At 47.5% G+C, this 18835-nt stretch overlaps 1 protein-coding gene across 6 annotated transcripts in view; it reads left to right on the top strand.

Moving 5' to 3' along the window:
* Window positions 1-18835, top strand: part of UBR4 (ubiquitin protein ligase E3 component n-recognin 4) — a 2945062-nt gene that overhangs the window by 1256621 nt on the left and 1669606 nt on the right. For all 6 annotated transcript variants that reach the window (XM_069611069.1, XM_069611071.1, XM_069611072.1 and 3 more), the window contains exon 45: window positions 8679-8850. In XM_069611069.1, coding sequence (XP_069467170.1) covers window positions 8679-8850 — 172 coding nt within the window. The remainder of the gene's footprint in view (window positions 1-8678; window positions 8851-18835) is intronic.

An 18835-nucleotide genomic window follows, 5' to 3' on the forward strand; every position in this document is an offset into this window, starting at 1 on the left:
AGGCGGTTCCTGCCTAGAAGAGAGGCTCAGGCTGGTACTCCCATTACTTCCTGGTTCCCAGGAAAGGGGGTGGCCTCCGTCCCATCCTGGACCTCAGAGAATTATACAAGTTCCTGAGGAAGGACAAATTCAGGATGGTAACGTTGAGGGAAATTCTCCAGGCTCTGCAGTTCCAAGACTGGCTGATGTCTCTAGATATTCAGGGTGCCCATTTTGACGTGCCAATCCACAGGAAGCACAGGCGGTTCTTGAGGTTCGTCGTTGCAGACGCACATTACCAATTCAAAGTGCTTCCTTTTGGTTTGAACTCCGCTCCCACAGTCTTTACCAAGCAGATGGCAATAGTAGTAGCCCACCTCAGGATAGCCGGCGTCTTTGTGTTTTCATACTTGAACTGGCTGAACCAAGCAGGGTCACCGACGCAGGTTTCGGGGCCCCTTGATGACACCTGTTCACTACTGCACGACATGGGTTTCTGCCTGAACTTAAAGAAATCTGACATCGGCTCAGAAGCTCTAGTTCATCTGAGCAGTCATGGCCACCCGGGAAGGGAAGTACTTGCATCCAAAGGAGAGAGTCCCCAACATGGCACATATGATCTGTTTTTTCCAGACTTCGAGCAGTCTCCCGACATGGGTGTTCTTGCGCCTACTGGGCCTCATGGCATCCTTTATTTTCCTGGTGTTGCAGTCGAGACTTCACATGAGATCCCTTCAGTGGCTTCTCGGGTGTCAGTGGTCGCAATAGTACAACCAGATGTTGGATATGCTCTAGGTGTCAAGGTTGATGGCAAACAACCTGATTTGGTGGAGCGACAGAACAAACATGTTGGCGGGAGAACCTTTTGGGCTCCATGACCGGAAGAGCAGGTGGTCTTGGACACCACTTGGAAGGGCTGGGGCGCCCATTGCGGTTTGCTCCAGCTCAGCTGCCATTGATCTCAGAAGGAGTAACGTTGCCACATCAATCTGCTGGAGCTGCGAGCAGTCGGATGGCACTGGCTGTTTTTGCACCTGCCCTGCAGGGGACACATGTCCTGGTGCTAACAGACAACATGGTGACCAGGCACTCCCTCAACAAGCAGGGAGGCATGAGGTGTATGACTAATTCGCAAATCATTTCATTAGGGGATCTTAATCTGGGTTTCCAAGATCCCAATGACTCCACTGCTGCTGACATTGCCAACTCGCTAATAGACTTAGGTTCACCCACCACATATTCGAACCTACCCACAACAAGGGGAGGACTCTTGATTGGTTAGATGACTCTAATTGTAACATCAGCATAAGGTATAACTCTCCCTGTGCTTGGTCAGACCACCACATTACCTTCAACATCAAAGCCAGCTAACCCCACAAACCCACCACCGCCCCAGCCCAGCATACCAGACATAAAAGGGATATCACCTGTGATAAATTGCTGCCACTCATCATTCCCAAACTTAACAAAGTCTCTGCATCTTGCTCTGACCCCACTGTACTTATCAACACATACAACCATGCCATTCTTGCAGCATTGAACTCCATTGCCCCATTCAAACTTAGGAAATCCAAACTACGTGCCCATCTCAACTCTTGCTTTACACCACACTTGAGAGTGCTACGTAAAGAAAAACGCTCCGCTGAATCCCGATGGAAAAGTCATCCTTCTGATGCCCACAAGGACACTCTCATAGCATCCATTAACTACAAAGATGCCATCATACAAGCTAAATAAGATAGCTTTAATCTGCGCATTACGCAAGCTGACTCGAACACTAAAAATTATTCAAGATTCTGAAGGAACTTGAACCCCCAGCAGACCCTCCTGGTTCCTGCAGCAAAACCAGCACATGTTGCTCCAACATAAAAAAAGCATTCCTGGACAAAATCGTCACTCTCCAAGCTAAAATTAAATCTCAGCAAAACTCCTTGCAGCTCGACCAGCAACCATACCCTCTCACTAAGCCCAACACCTGAGCCACCCTCACTCATAAACCATTCAGCTTCTCTCCACTGACCATCAGTGAAGTTGAAAGCATCATTAACAAACTTAAACCGTCCAACTGCCAAGGTGATTCATGCCCAGCCCCTATCAAAGCGGCTTCGCATGATTTAGCCCCGTTCATTACCACCCTTATAAACTCCTCCTTCAAATCAGACATAGTTCCGAATAACCTCAAGGACGCATGGGTTATCCACTTGCTCAAAAAAACATCACTGGATCCCAACATACCAACAAATAATAGGCCCATCACCATGGTCCCCTTCATGCTCAAAATACTGGACTGAGCTGCCTACCTGCAGATCCAGGACTACCTGGAAGTCCACAAACTCCTTGGCCTAAGACAGTCTGGTTTCTGTCCGAGGCACAGAATAAAAACCGCCCTCATTGACTTAAAAACTCAGATTGAGGTTCTGAAAGAAAATGGGAAACTAGCCTTGCTACTTCTATTTTTTTTTTTTTATTTTCATTTAGTTTATTACAAACTTGAAAAAAACAAATTTACTTATCAAAGGCGCACTATCGCTACAACACTGTAAATTGTAATAAGTGCTACATTTACACACTCTTTAAATACTTAAAACTTCTATTGGATCTTTCAGCAGCCTTTGATCTGGTCAACCACCAAATTCTTTGTCAACACTTAAAATCAGCGACCTAATTCTCCGACTCGGCCACTGCCTGGATTCGATCTTTTCTAGATAATAGATTGATGTGAGTATTCTCCCCCTCAGCATCTGCAGAGCCCTCCCCCATTCACTGTGGTGTGCCCCAAGGTTCGTGTGTATCACCAACACTTAATAATGTGTTCACCAAACCACTGTTTGACATCCTTGACTATCTGGGTGTCACGTATACTAATTATGCCGACGACACTCAGATACTCATACCTATCACGGATAATCACGAAGCGGATACCAAATCCCTGAATGATATTTACACTGTTGTTCAGGCGTGGATGGCGCAACATGAACTTTGCCTCGATGACAGGACGGAACTTCTCATCCTAGGATCCCATCAACGTCTTAGCAAACTTGACTCGTCTTTCAAGTCTTCATTATTGACGGCAATGCCATTAAGCTCTCCAAGGATACCAAAACCTTAGGAGTCTATCTTGCCTCCTTTCTATCATTGTCCAGAAAAAACAATGCTGTCAGCTCAGCATCTGCTTACGCCTGCAAGCTTATCACAGCATGCAGGTCCTTCTTGACCACTGCCAATAGCACCATTTTGGCAAGAACCCTCGTCATGTCTAGGATTGACTATTGTAGTGCCTTGTATCTAGGGACCAGCCAAAGCAATCTAAATAAACTACAAGTCACTCAGAACAATGCCGTCAGAGCCGCCCTAATAGTCCTAGAAATCAGCATATTTCTGATCATAGACGCAACCTTTGATGGCTTCCTGTTGCACAAAGAATCTCTTTAAAAACACTTGCACTTGCACACAAATGTTTGGCGAATCAGGCCCCTCCTTACTTGGCCAATCGACTTGCACCTCACACTGCTTCCAGACCGCTTAGAGCTGCCCAAGCCAACAGCCTCTCCCCAGATTCAAGCTCGAGAAAAGAGGGGTGCGGGGGGACGTGAGCTTCCCTGTCCCAGCCACGAAATTATGGACACCTTACCTAACGCTATTAGAGCTGAGCCATCTTTCCAGTCCTTTAAGAACAAAACCAAACACTGGCTTTCAGCTCAAGTTATCTGAGACACCTCGCTGCACTGTCACTGCACTCCCTCACTGCCATTGCACCACTATAGTTAATTCTGTAACAATATTGTATGTTGACTGCTGCGTCCACTGCTAACCACTGCAACTGTATATTTCCCATATATAACGTGTATCACTAACGTACATATATTACACCTGTATATTCTTTGTTACCCTAATGCATCTCGGTTTATTAGTCACACACACACAGCTTTTGGAACAGCTACTATCGCTGTACATACTGTAACAAAATGTATCCTACGACGCATTTCACCTCCAATGGACTGGCATGAAAGCCTTCGCCTTTCTGCCTACCCCCCTGATCCACAGGGTAATTTGCACAATCAAGTCTCACCGACTCCTCATCATTCTGATAGCTCCATGGTGTCCGGCCAGACCATGGTTTTCGGAACTACTCGGCCTCTCGGAGGTGCACCTTCCGACGGGCCCGGCACATCATCTGGCACAGCAGGGGGGCAGAATCATCCACCCCGCACCAGGGAAACTAACCCTCACAGCGTGGTACCTGAGCAGGTAACGCTTCAGCACCTTAGCCTTTCAGAGGCCAATCTGAAGATCATACAGGGCGCCAGGGGCAAGGCCACCAGGGCCCAGTACAAAAGCAAATGGACCAGATTCTGCCACTGGGCAGACTCCAAGGGAATCGACTCTTCGGCCTGCAGTTTGGACGACGTGCTCTCCTTTTCGGCGCACCTCGCTCATTCGGGCGTACAGGTGGACACCTGCCGCACATACCTTGCAGCCATCGGGGCATACAGGAACTCGGAGGAAGGCATCTTTTCCTCTTCCAACCCTACAGTCAAGAAACATCTGACTGGTCTTGCTAGGCTCTACCCGCCCGTCAAGAGACTGCGCCGTGTGTGGGACCTTAACATAGTCTTGGGTGCCCTGGCGCACAAACCATTCGAGCCAATGGTGTCCGTGGACATTAGTCTGATCACCATCAAGATGGCCTTACTAGTCAGTCTTGCCTCGGCTTGCAGAGTCAGCGAGATCCAGGCGCTTGTCATCTCTGAACCATATGCCACCTTTCACAATCTGCATTTCACTTGAACGATGAAATAGTCCTCCCTATGTTCTTTCCCGATCCCAAGGATGAAGCACAGAGAGTACTGCACTTCCTGGATGTCAGGCGTGCCCTAAAATTCTACTTGGACGGGTCCAAGGGCTTCCGCAAGTCAGACGCTCTGTCACTTTCGGAGGCTCGAGGCCAGGCTATCAGGCCTCCATATCCTGCTGGATGGTCTGTGCTATCATGAACGCATATGAGGGCCAGCACAAGCCGCTCCCAGCCAACATGCATGCCCGCGCAGTCGGGGCCAAGGCAACGGCCATCGCATTTCAGCGCCATGTCCCTTGGCAAGTCGTAAGCAGGGCGGCCACTTGGGCCTCTCCCTCAGCTTTCTGCAAGCATTACTGTTTGGATGTCGGCTCTAGATCGGATGCGGCTTTCGGAAAGGCGGTTCTCAGGAACCATTTGCTTAAGGAGGGGTCTCCTCTCCACCCTGGGGCAACATTCGGTTATAATTGCCCATACAGTATGGAGGAAAGGGGACTATGGACTAAGAGTACGTTAGTCACTACGGTGAATATATGATCCCTATAACAGGAGGAGGCGCATGAAAAAATGTATATTCGTACCCCTTACCGATTATTCTGAGTAACCATTCCTGAGGCATTCAGTTGCTGGGGACTTTTACTTCTGCCATTGGTTACGTCGATGGAGGTCCAGAGGTCTCAGGTGCATTCTTTGCAGAAGTTGTTTTGCCCAGAGTGCTCTGTTCTGAGTCCCCAGGTTTCATCAGACTAGGATTGGCAGCCTCACCTTTTCTGTTGCTGCTGCAGTACTCTGGAACAAACTTCCCGCTCCCTCCTGTGCCTTAGACAAAATTTACTTTTCTGCCACTTTAAAACTCAACTGTTTTCCACCAGCCCCTCTTTTAGCACCATGATGCGCTTTGCAAGTATAGTTAACAATAACATTATATAATGCTGTTGGGATTGGGTTCAGCTATGCAAGGTTCTGAGACGGCTACAACCAAAAGACTTGCAACTGGGCGGGCAAGACTCCCCAGGAGAGCTGCCACAGTGGGTCACATGATGTGAAGACCTCCCTAATGTAGAAGTTGCCGGGCAGCAACAAAGTAACCCCAGTTAGTGGTCAGATGCAATTCATGGCAGGTCCAGGAAAGCCCCTATTCATCCAAAAGAGCAGCAGCTATAATCTCATGCCACAAGTACATGACCTACAGAGTCCTAAACTTCAGCTCGGAACAGTGACTGGTGCAGCAGAGAGGCCTTGTTAGTGGATGGGGCAGCCCACCGGATGGTCCGGGGACACTTTGACGGCTGGCTTTTTTTTTTCAGGGTGCAGGGCTGGTTCGTCCAACCAGTCCAAGGGTTGAAGTACTAACGAGGATCTTCTCTGGTCGCAGGAAGGGCAACAGAGAGATGGCTTTGGCAGTGTTGCTTGCCCGTAGCAGCAGTCTTCTGAGTCTTCAGCTCATGCTCTTGTGCAGATGTATTGCTCTAATGGGCATCCATCAGAACGGCTGCTGGACGCGTCTTCATATCCCAAACTCGGCTGAGGATTCCCGCAACTCACAAATGCCAACTATCATCACCATTCAAACAGCAGCAACAGACTTGTCCTGGTGGGGATGTGTATTGGGACTACTGAGTCCAAAATCCAGCCTGACATGTTCACGCACACAAAGGCATTAGCCTGCAAATCCAACCCAGATCTCAGGAAGTGCGTTACCTGATATAGGGGGGTCATTAAGAGTTTTGTGGTATTCTGGTGGTAAATCTGCCATAATACTGCCCAACAGAATTACCATTACCACCACTTGGTCTGCCGGTATTACCACTGGATTACAAGTGGCGGTGGCTGTGTAAGTCCCCATTTTCTTTTAGTCCATAGGACTCAATGGGGCATTTTCTGCAGAATAATGGGCGCAGTAATTCCGTGGCAGTAATGCCACCAAAGATGGGCAGAAAGTTGGGATTTATCTCCAACTCATAGCTGGAGGGGAGTCCTCCAACTTTCTGCCCAACTCTTAGTGATGTTGCAGTATGTGGTAATACTGCTGTATTTAACCCGTACCGCCCAACTCGCAATGACCCCCATACTGTTTCCTGACCTGAGCGGGCAGAAAGACGGCTGAAAAGCAAGATGGCCAAAGGACAGGAGTTAAATGACATGGCATGGCCATTTTTAATGAATGGTACCCAAAATGACAGCGCAGATTAAAAAGAGATGGTGCACAGTAGTTCACTGGAAAATTAAGTAAAACCTGTTTCATTGCCACCAGCCTGTCTTAGGCACATTGTAAAGGAAAAAGGAAAAAAACAATGTCACAGAAAACAAAGGGGGAAACAACGCCTGCAAACCTTTTCTGTCCTCAAATAGCTGTCTCACACAAGCTAGGGCTTTGATCCTGTCCAAATTGGACTATTGTAACACCCTTTTCCTAGGCTCCTCTGAGTACAATCTGAATAGATTACAATTTCTTCAAAACAACGCCTTGTGCTGCGCCTTGAACATACCACGCTCGCGCCATATCTCATCCACCAGATGTGACTCACTGGCTACCAGCACGTGACAGAATTCAACTTCGCACACTCTTCATTAGACACAAATGCCTGGCCAAAACATCCCCCCCAATATATGTCAGACAAATTCTCAAGGCACCAGACCCGCCAGATCTACCTACCTGCACTACCTCAACATACCCAAGTTTAAACTGAAAACGGCAGGGGGGGTCGAGTTTCCCTGTGCTTGCAGCCAAATGCTGGAACTCCCTACCAACAGCTATTAGAGCTGAACCCTTTTTTTGGTCCTTCACATCTAAAGTAAAAGAATGGCTCGTCGCCTAACTACCCTAGTGGCATCACCTGCACCGAGTTTATCCGGGCCTACATCTGTGCAATGACCTCTTTGTTTATTTTGTATTGTTAACTTCCACAGTATTCACTATTACTTCCGCCTAAGGTATACTCTTGGTCTTCGTGGCTATTCCGCTCCAGGCGGTAATCATACTGATCACTATTTATTCAGAACTGTAACTTGTCTGTCTCTTCCCCTGCTTTGAAGATCACTGCCATTATCACCAGGTCCGCATGTAACCTGGTCCTAACAACTATTTAATATTCTGCATTTGCAACTGTAGCAATTTTACGGACCACATGTAACCTGGTCCTAACAACTACTTATTTTACTGCATCTGTAACTGTTTAATATACTGCATCTTTGACTGTAACTATTTTCTCTATGCTCAAGCACCCAGATCCCTCAGGGTTAGGTGCGCTCTATACATAATAAACTAAACTAAGGATACATAGTACTTTGGAAGCACTCCCCAATTTTAGGTTACATAGGAAATCATGATAGTGGACGCAATGCCCATTCACTGATAACATTATCGGTTCACCAGCGCCTATACATAATAAATTAATTGAGCAAGGTAAGTGAAGCTGAAAGGCTTTACTACCTCCTAAAACAGGTTAAGATTCAAGACAGTAGATTAGAGGGGGTGTTCCATTGATATCAATGATTGATATCAATGATGGGAAGGTTGCTAAAAGCATATTTTTTAAAAGCAGGTAAATACCCACAGTGTTCTTACAGATGAGAAACAAAAATAACTAAGACAAACCCCAGTTCTATCCCAGATTAGTTCTGCACACTTCTAGTTTTGTTTGAGTGCCAACTCAAAAAGCACAAATGGACTGTACAGGTACATTTTGTATTTTTCACATCAATAAGCATAAAGTGAATGTCATGAACTGTGCTTGGCAGAGTTATTGTTTCTCTCCTTTAAGGTTAGTTCCAAGACAGAATTCCGCCGACTGGCAAAGAGATTCTAATGTTTTTTAAATATATTAAAGATGCCCTTAATGGAGAACTAGCATTGCAAATAACATCTTCCTGTCTGACTATTCTTTCTTTCGGTCTGCCTCAGTTCTAATGGAGGAAGCAAAACCTCACCTGCACTTTGCCAGTGGTCTGAGGTGATGAACCACCCTGGCCTGGTTTGCTGCGTTCAGCAGACTACAGGAATTCCGCTTGTTGTGATGGTGAAGCCAGACAGTTTTCTGATTCAGGAAATAAAGACCCTTCCTGCCAAGGCCAAGGTGAGTGAGAAATTAATACCTTTGAGGTATGATCAGCTACCGCCAAAGTTAAAATATCTTCTCTGTTGGCAAGTGAGAGGTCCATCTGGCTGTAAACTAGATTTGGCTTAAATTTAACAAAAGGTCCTAGTGTGACTGAGTGTATCCTATAGCAGCGATGGGTTAGCAAATACCCCTTACCAGCAGCAGTGGCAAAACAGCCTTCAGACAACAGCTGTACAGTATAACCCAGGGCTGTGTAATAATGCACTTAACCTTTCTCTTTATTTTAGAATGCTTTATCTTCACCATATTTGGGCTGACAGTGGGCTTTTCATTACTTGTGAAATCACACTTTGTTTTCCTTTTTTATTTTGACAAAATGTTCCCAGGGATTTATTTATTTTGCCATTTATAAAGCGCGCCAAACCCGGGGGCATTTGGACGCTGGTTACAAGAAGGCTTGGTTTCAGCAAGATTAGTCGTCGGCCATAATAGTCATAGATAGTGAAAGAGGTACAGATACGTTTCTGAACAATTATTGGCATGGGTAGTGCATGGGATAAAATAAGGTTACAGTCGGTTGTCAGTGGGATGTCAGGAGTTTCTCCCACATCCGTATTTTAGGACCTGTGCATGCTTCTAGGGTAGGCTAGATCATAAGCATACCTCAGCTTAACTCTTGATAGCATTGGTTGCCGAATGTAGGTCCTGTTCTCAGAAAGGGAGCATAGCAGACTGATGCAAACTAACAGTAACCATTTTGAATAAATGGAATGTCCCCTTCGATGTAAAGCTAAATACTTTAAAGTATTTAAAGGTGAACATTTTATATACAGTGTAACCCAGAGAAAATCCTATATCATTTGCTGGAAGTGTTCAGTCTCCACTAACTTAACTTCAATAATAAAGGGGATTGCCCAAAGATCTAGGGTCCAATGGGCTAAATATCTGACGCAAAACAAAATGGAACTCTTAGATGGAGGATGACAACATATTCATTTATCTCTTTATAAATATTGACAAATGATTCAGTACATTAACTTCAAAAGTTTTTTATTTTTTATAAAGTATCACCAAAACGGTGTAAAAATTATTTGGAACATAAAATACAATTTGCACTTGTTTAAGATCCACAAAACCATTCATCCCTACATTCCATTCATTTCACTTTATCATACAGTCAGTCACACAATTATACTCTACAACCTAAACTTTTAGGTCACGTTCTGACAATGTCATATACAATGCACAATTTAAATCCTCTTAATGCAATCTTAGGTTTGAATAACTGCTTGTCCCTAATCAAGCAGTAGGTCGACACATGTTTCAGGTTGTATCTTATAGACTTTAGTGAGTCCACTATGTACACCAACAATCTTCAGGACAAAAACAGGAACAATAACGTCCCTTTTGATCTAGTAGGGTGGATCAAATTGCTTCGAAAAACCACAGGTGGAACCTCACTCGTAGTATCTCAAACCAGATTCTCAACAGTCTTCTACAGTTTCCTTTCTGAAAGACCATATGTGTCTAACCTCTCCGACTTATGGACCAGGCTGTTCTGGTCGCCTTTGTGTAGTTGAATGATGTCAGGCTTGCACCTCCTGTTTTAATTCACAAGGGGCTCATTAGGTGAGGAACCAATCCAGGAAGTTTTCTCACCGCTCTCCGTAGCGGCTAATCACCTCATCTGTTCTCTGCCGGTCGTTTTGTTCTGTGTCCACTAACTTAACTACAGGGGTCTTTGGTTGTTATGTCTTCCCACTGCTCGCTGCTCTCCACGTGTGATATGTGGCCACAATACAAGTGGACTTTTGCAATTCACGTTGGTAGCGATGCATTAGAGTCAGCTGCCTAAATAGAGATCTTTGGGCTCCACAGCATAGTTCATATCCAAAAACAGCCAACTGTAGCAGTGGTTGTTTAAGGTCGGGATTCTTCTGGTCCTTTTGGATTAACTGTTTGTTTAGCCGGCTATTCGGGAGTTTTTTTAACAACCATCTGGTGAGGCCTGTACAACCATCTAACCTTAAGGTGTGGCTGTGCACCCACCCCAAAAGGGAGGCCAAATGCATCTACGATATGTAGTGTGGCAGAGCAGTCGGGTTTAACTCCAGTGTTTGGTTTGGGGGGTGGTGGCTGGGGGGGGTAGGCTGATACAGAGGTACAGATATCCCAAAGAGTTAATCAAAGAAAACACTGCACTGGTATACTGGAAAATATACCCTCTTATTCATCATTAAGTTGAATATATTTAGCTTTTAGTTATCCTGTATATTAGTTTAAGAAGTGCTTTATGTATATCCAACAGTAAGTATAGTGTATGTTTAAAACCGTGTATTGTCATAAGACACTACCAACTGCTTTACCCTAATATAGTTCCCCTATCTGGTTATGGGCTCATTACAGATAGAGACATTGAGACGGGACGAGACATTAAGACACATGGAATTATTAATCTTTACAGTATCCCAGATGCCAACACAGCAGTCACTGTATGTTAGGGACGTTTTCCTGAGATACACTTGGGGTAAGATTTCATAAAACTATCCCTTGGCATACAAGTCACCACCTCTTAGTATAAGTCCCATTCCCATAAGTATACCCATAGTCCTTCATGCGTCGAGGGCCCTCAGATTGTTTTTTCCTGCCATCGAAGTCTGTCACAAATGCAGAGTTCTCTACCAGACTGATGTCTTTAATTAGCTAAAGTTGCAATTATAGACTTTCTTTCTTTTGTTTATTGTTCGCTTTACTGCACGACCACCTGACTGCTCGGTGGCTCTCGGCGAACGCCCTCATTGTCAACGACCGACTGATCGACGACCAGACGTGGCCTTCACGGGCCTCTTCGGGCTTTGGCCCATTACAGTAGGGAGAGGGGGGGGGGGTTCTTCATACGGACCTCTTTAGGGAATGCTTATTCTATTATCCACTTTCCTCTTTTCTCGCCAATCTGCCCTTTTAAAATATAATGGACAAACCCCCTTTTACATTTTTCCCCTCCTCCCACGGAAAATTTCCATGGAAGCACATGCACCAAGTGTGCAATCATTCTTTCCCAGAGGGATCACCCCGAAAAAGATTGTAAATCCTGTACACTTTTTTCTGCTAAAGACCTTTAAGTATCGGCAGAACAAATGCTGGCCCGCTCAAGCCATGCAGGACGAGGCCTCCATAGACGTGACTGAAGACTTCAGCGAGGGCAGTATCAGGGTTATGAGTGACACCAAAGGCAAGCGAGGTCCATCGGAAACCCCATGTGTGGACCCCCGACTCCAAGAAGCAGGCCAACGGCTCTGTGATAGAGACCACACTTGTCGGCCAGGGCACACACGAGCACAAGCACACTAAAGACATACCGCACAGCAGACTCTCGATGGTACCGTTGAGCTTCAAGGCCAATGCGGTGTCCAGGGATACAGCCTCAGGTACTTTACTGTCCTCTGCGCCGTTGTGTACTTTTTCGCCTCATGACAGTTTTCCGAAAGTGAAAGCGGAAGTCTATTTGGACACGGCACATAGAAAGGCCCTCCTTTCGCACGCCGAAAAACAGGCGGCGAGGGCATTTCGGCATCCCCCAAGAAAAGGCAGAAAATGCAGGAACTAATCAAGAAACATGTCAGTGCTTCGCTACTTAGTGATGTCGCAGAAAAATGAAAATGTTTCAATGCCCTCAACCCCAAAAGGCAGTCTTTCCCACCCCCTTAGACTCTCTATCAGGGGCCATGCACCACAAGGATGTAACTCCCTCCGAGACCACCCCTGCCATGTCAGTCTTCCATCCCTCATGCGAATATATACCTAAACAGTTCAATAAAATTATAAGGAGAATTTCTAGTTTCATAGACTTCATGGACAGACACCCTGACCAATTGGCAATTCTTAAAGATGCCTCACATCCATGGGCATCAGCACAGAAGCCCCCTGCCAGGAAGTCTAGTCTTGAGCCACAGCCTAGCACCTCTGCTCTAGGCACTCCGGCCTCGACATACCTAGACCCCTTTCAGGACTTGTTTGATGACCACCAAGGAGACCCAGGGTCTCATGGGGACCTCTATAGCCAAGACCAATGTTTATGACGACATTTACGTGATCCAGTCACCAGACCACCAGGACCAGCTGGTAGCAGATTTGCCTGTTGATAATCAGCTTCAGTACAATGAACTGCTACTAAAGGCGGCACAACATTTTAATATTGACACTCAGGAGGCACAGGTCGACAAGGACTTTGTGGAAGATATTACAGGGGGCTAAGTCTGCCACACAGTTTATACCGCTCCTGCAGTCTGTCCTAATATGCATCCAGCCATCCCTACTGGCGCCTAGTCTAGGTGGTCAACCCCAGAATAGAAAACTATTCAGACCTGTGCCCACTGACTCCCTGTATATTAGGGGTCAACTTAAACTAGATTCCCTAGTGGTCACCACCACCAGAAAAAGGGCAGGCACTCCCCTGGTGTCGGCCGCTAGACAAGGAAAGCAAAAAGATATATACTTTCGGGAGACATGTCGCCTCCTCTGCAGCATACCAGACCAGAATCGCTAACACTACGCTGTTAGCTAGTTACTGCTGCCACAAATGGGATGACTTGGAACACCAAATTGAAGCCGTCCCAGAACCACTAAAAGCTCAATTACTGAAGACCATCTCAGAAGGCAAGCAGATCTCAAACTGCATCCTAAAGAATAACCTTGATGCAGCAGATAATGCAGGACGCATCATAGAAGAGGTAACGCTCATCAAGCGCCACGCCTGGCTCAGACAGTCTGGGTTTAAGCTAGAAACTCGGGTAACCCTCTTCAACATGCCAGTGGAGCCAAATGTGTTATTTGGGAAGGCTGTAGAAGACTCCCTTAAGAGTGCCAAGGAGGAATACAACGCTCTTCAATCCCTTGGACTGTTGACAAACAAACCCTATTCCCAATGGTGCCCCCCAAACTCTAGGAGATTTCGGGGCCAGGCTGCCCAGCGTGCCTCAGGCTACACCCAGGGCGGACAGTCCTCATCTTGGGGCCAGTTTAAAGGCCAAGATTCCTCGTCCAATTTTCAAAGAGGAAATAAAAGGGGCAGAACTCATCTGGGAGAGGCTCAATCCCTGCAAAACAATGACACACCGTTTCAGGTCCCCTCCCATGCCACTCTAGTAGGAGGCCAAATTTCACACTTCACCCACACATGGGTGGGGATAACGCCGGACAAGTGGGAGTTGTCCACTGAGGCAAGAGGGTATTGTATCGAGTTGCTACAAAAACTACCCTGCGGCCTGCCAAGACAGAAGAAAATGAAAGCAGAAGAACAAAGCATACTGCTGGAGGAAATAAAGCTGCTGCTGAAAAAGGACGCCATAGATATTGTCCCGGCAAACGAGGTAAACCAGGGTATTTATTCAACGTACTTCCTTTTGCCAAAGAAACACCTTACCCATGTGCCCAGTACTAGAACTGCACTCTGCAAACACATATCTTAAACCCCAAATGTGTTGTATGACCACGAGGTGATTCCACTCGTAAAATGAGGAGATTATATGGCAACATTGGATATGAAAGATGTATACTTTCATATTTCAGTGCACCCTGCGCACAGAAAATACCTGCGTTTCAAGATGGCAGGAGTACACTACCAGATCGAAGAACTCCCATTTGGCATCGCTACAGCAGCAAGAGTATTCACAAAGGTGCTTGCAGTAGTGGCAGCACACCTGCGCAGAAAGTCCATCCCAGTATACCCTTATCTGGGCGACTGGCTGATCACTGGGGAATCTCCTAAAATGTGCAAATTAAACACGCAAAAGACGATAAACCTCCTCTTCAGTCTGGGTTTCTCCCATCAACGAGAAAAAAATCAGTTTAGTCCCCAGCCTAATAAAACAATTCCTACGGGCTATCCTAAACACAAGAGGAGCTGGCTTTCCCCACAAAAGAGCGAGTACAAAATATGCTGTTGCAAGTACCTCACTACAAGGTCGGTCACCAGATAACTGTATGCAAAGCAATGCGCTTGCTCGGGATGATGGCCTCATGCATTCACTTGGTTTCACACGCGTGCCTGCACATGCGTCCAATGTAGGAATGGTTAGCGAACCGGTGTTCTCGGGCAAGCAGACAGTCGGACGATATAGTGGTTGAATCGCTAACCCTGGTTCGCTGGTGGTCCAAGAACAACCTGTTAAAAGGAAAACCTTTTTGCGCTCCACCAGCACAAGCGATCCTAATTACAGATGCCTCACTTGCCGGATGGGGTGCCCACTTCCTCCACCACACGGACCAGTGAACACGCGCTACTGCCCAAAGACAATATAAACTTTCTAGAACTTTTGGCATTCCTCAAGGCATTTCAAGCCTTTCAGCAACATCTCAAGAGTGTAACAGTGCAGATCCTCACAGACAGCACCACGGCCATGTTCTATCTAAACAAGCAAGGAGGCTAAGTCTGTCCAAGCTATCCCAAAAAATATGGAAGTAGGGACTCAAGCAAAACATGTTCCTAACATCGCAACATGTTCCATGGGAACTCAATTCACTGGCAGACACCCTCTACAGGATGAACACGTGGCAACTTGACAGATATTCTGGACTTAATATTCTCACTATGGGGTCACCCCCAACTAGACTAATAGCACAATTCCTAGACTTTGCGTCCACGTTTCCCCAACCAGGGTCCAAGGGGAACACACTGTGGATGAACTGGTTAAGGAAATTTGCTTATGCTTGGACCCCCCAGCAACCCCCAATCCCCCCCCTCCCACACTGACACCGCTCCTCAGCAAGAAAGTGCACAAGATGCATCAGGAACAAGTAATTCTGATCCTGGTTGCCCCTATGTGGGCAAGATAGCCTTGGTTTCCACACCTGCTCAAACTGCTGATGTGCGACCCAATTAAGCTCTTGTGCCCATAAAACATGCTGACCCAACACAAGGGGGCATCCCTCCACCCACAACCACAGTCTATAAACTTGGCAGCTTGGTTCCTGAAGTCAGTTTGGCCACTTAAATCTTCCACAGAGGTGTATGGGTATCCTTAAAGAGGTACGAAAACCCAACACAAAGTACTGCTATTTTAATAAGTGGGAAGAGATTTGTGATATGATGCACATCACAATCACTATACCCAATAGAATGTTCTCCAGCTAACATTCTACACTACATGCTTTACTTAATAGAACCCGGCCTAGTGTTAAATTCCATAAAAGTGCTTCTGGCGGCCCTGTCAGCTTGCACCACTTTAGAGAACAAGGTGTCCTGGTGGAAAGTCCCTGTCATCAAGGCATTCATGGAAGGGGAAAAGAGGCTATACCCTCCCCCCCCCCCAAATTCCAAACCTCCTCTGGGTTGGGATCTCAATGGGGAGCAGGTGCAAGTGGATCTAGGTCACATGGCCTAAGCCCCACCCACCTGGTGCCTTCCTTGTTGCCGCTCTTTTTCCCCACTTAGCAAGCCCTGCCTACCTGGTGCCTTCCTGGTTACCGCTCTTTTCCATACTTAAGGAGCCCTCCAGCCTCTTTTCCTTTGCAGATGGGGAGCCTGTGCGAGTGCTTCTAGGTCACCTGGCCTAAGCCCCTCCCACCTTCTTAGCCCTGCCTCCTCTTTCCTGCTCTTAACTCTTAGATCAAGGACGTGGTTTGCCCGGGCGTCCGAAGCGAAGGGCAGACAAAGAAAAGGCAAATTCCTGTTCGGACCAAGAGGCCCCAGGGCCAAAACCCCTGCTCAGACAGCAGGTAAGCATGCACCAACATGTGTTTACTCCCTCTGTCCCCACAGTCCATTCCCACCCCCTTTGATGTTCTGTTTGCCCCCCCTTCACGCACACAGGTGTTACCTGTTTTGCTTCATTCTTCTACCCTGCTCCCCTTACACCCCTCCCCCAGCCTACTTCTGCAGGAGTCTGTCCTGATACATTCTGGTTTCACCATCACCGTCTTGTGACCAATGCTGGATTTGACTTTTATGGACTTAATTGATTCACAGTGCGTCACCCTCTCTCAACTCACATGCTGAACTTACTTTGTATCTTGTACTAATGGTGCCCTGAATCATGCTGTTCCTAGCTTCATCTTGTATCCTGGCTTGCAACATTGTGTTACTATTGACTTCTGCAATCTGTTTTCGCTCTCCCCTCTTGCGTCCACTCTTTTTGACTGCTTACTCTGTTCTCTCCTCCTCTCCCTTTCTCCCCTTTCCTATCTCCTCCCCTTACTTTCTTCTATGCACTTACTCTATCAGAATTGTCCCTCGACCTAGTATGATAGCAACCTAGCCGGTCTGCTGCCCCCTCCCCTTGTTTGTTTTCCCCCTCAATCACTATCTGAAATGTCATCAGGCCTAGTACGATAGTCGCTTGTTTTGTCCCCACTCGCCCTTTCTGCACCCCTCTCCCTCACCTTTTGTTTTTCTCCAGCTCTACCAGAAATGTCATCAGGCCTAGTACGGTACTCGCCTGTCAGTTTCCATTTCCTTCCCACTCTCCCCCTCACTTCCTTATCTATGTCTTCGCTCTTGCACTATCTGAAATGTTGTCAGGCTGAGTACGATAGTTAATTTCACATCCTTACTGTTCATGGCCTGTAAGAATGTCATTGTGTTTCCCTTGTCCCCTCCCTTGCCTTGAAGCGCTTTGAAACACACTATGTTTCTCCAGCATGCGGTCTGGCATGGATTCACATGCTCATGAATATTCCCCGTCGTCAGGCTGGGAATCCTCGGTAAAGAAAAAACCAGTATCAGTTTTGTTTCTGATCTGACTTTCGTAGTAACAACCAATCACTGGTCTCTGCGTCATACTGACCACAGCCAATGTCTGCCCTCTACCTAAGCACCGCCTCTGGCAGCCATCTTCAGATTTTTACCGCACGTTCTTGTGTTGAGATCCTCGTGCTATTGCTCTCGAGCGTTAGTGCTATTTTTTCACGTTTTTTTCTCAAAAACTTCGTTTTTTCAGTCAAAAGAGCCTCAAGCTCCACCGACTCTCCATCCGATCAACGGGGACCCGTGTCGGATTCGTCTGCGCCCCTCAAGGGTGAAGATTTCGTCGAGCTACGCTTTTGGAGGACTCCAGAAGTTTCTCAGGCCCGGTCATGGCCCAGGAGAAGGGAAGCTCGATGCCCGGAAAGCTGTTCAGGGTCTGCCCTGGATGCCAGCTGCAGAACGTCTTCAAGGAGGACGAACACTCTTTTTGTCTTTACTGCCTACATGAGGACAAGACGCACGTGGAGAAGGACCGTGCGTTTCGCGGCAACATGTCGGAGCGGACCATGAAGGACCGCAATCAACGTCTCGCCAACTGGCTGGAAGGGAAGAGCCCGTCCGGCGAAAAGAAGAGGAAGAAATCCGAGCGGTCTTCTAAGACCTTTGAGGACGCCCCGGCGACGGGGGTCCAACATAAGGCCAAGCACCGCGAGTCCGCTGGCACCGGGAGCGCCGAACGGTCAGGCTCTACGGGCGCCAGGCTGGGCGCACCCTCCCCGGCACCATCAACCACGAGCCAACGCTCTGGGTCGGGTAAGAGGAAGGCCGAGCACCCGGCGAGGCTCCTAGAGAGGCCCCGGTCGAGCTCGAAGGCAGAGGGGGAGCGAGGCACTGTCCCCCCCCCCCCCCTCAAGGATAAAGCGGTGAGCGCACCTAAGGTGGTGAAGGCCTTAATCCATCCGGCCAAGCCCTCTATCGAGTCTGTCGCGGCGGCCCTGGCTCAGCCTGTGGAGGCTACGCCAGTGGTGGCGACCTCGGGGCTCAGAGTCTCCCTGCCACCTCGGAGGGAGTCCTCTTTTGTGCCCATCGATAGGACCCCCGTGAAATCCCCCGTGGGGAAGAAAAAGGGGGGGCAGGGCGTCGTCGTAGATTCGGCCTCAACCTCGGAGGAGGAGCTGGTCGAAGTCTTAAGCCACGGCCTCGGCGTGGAAGAAGACCGGCCCGTTGGGATGGATCCCGACACAGGTGACGACGACATCGTCGAGGGTACCGACGGGGCCCCTGATCGCCCGTCGGATTCTCCTCTGCCAGCGCCGC

The sequence above is a fragment of the Ambystoma mexicanum genome, chromosome 8 (genome assembly GCF_040938575.1).
Source record: "Ambystoma mexicanum isolate Mex_15411 chromosome 8, UKY_AmexF1_1, whole genome shotgun sequence".
Lineage (NCBI taxonomy): Eukaryota > Metazoa > Chordata > Amphibia > Caudata > Ambystomatidae > Ambystoma > Ambystoma mexicanum.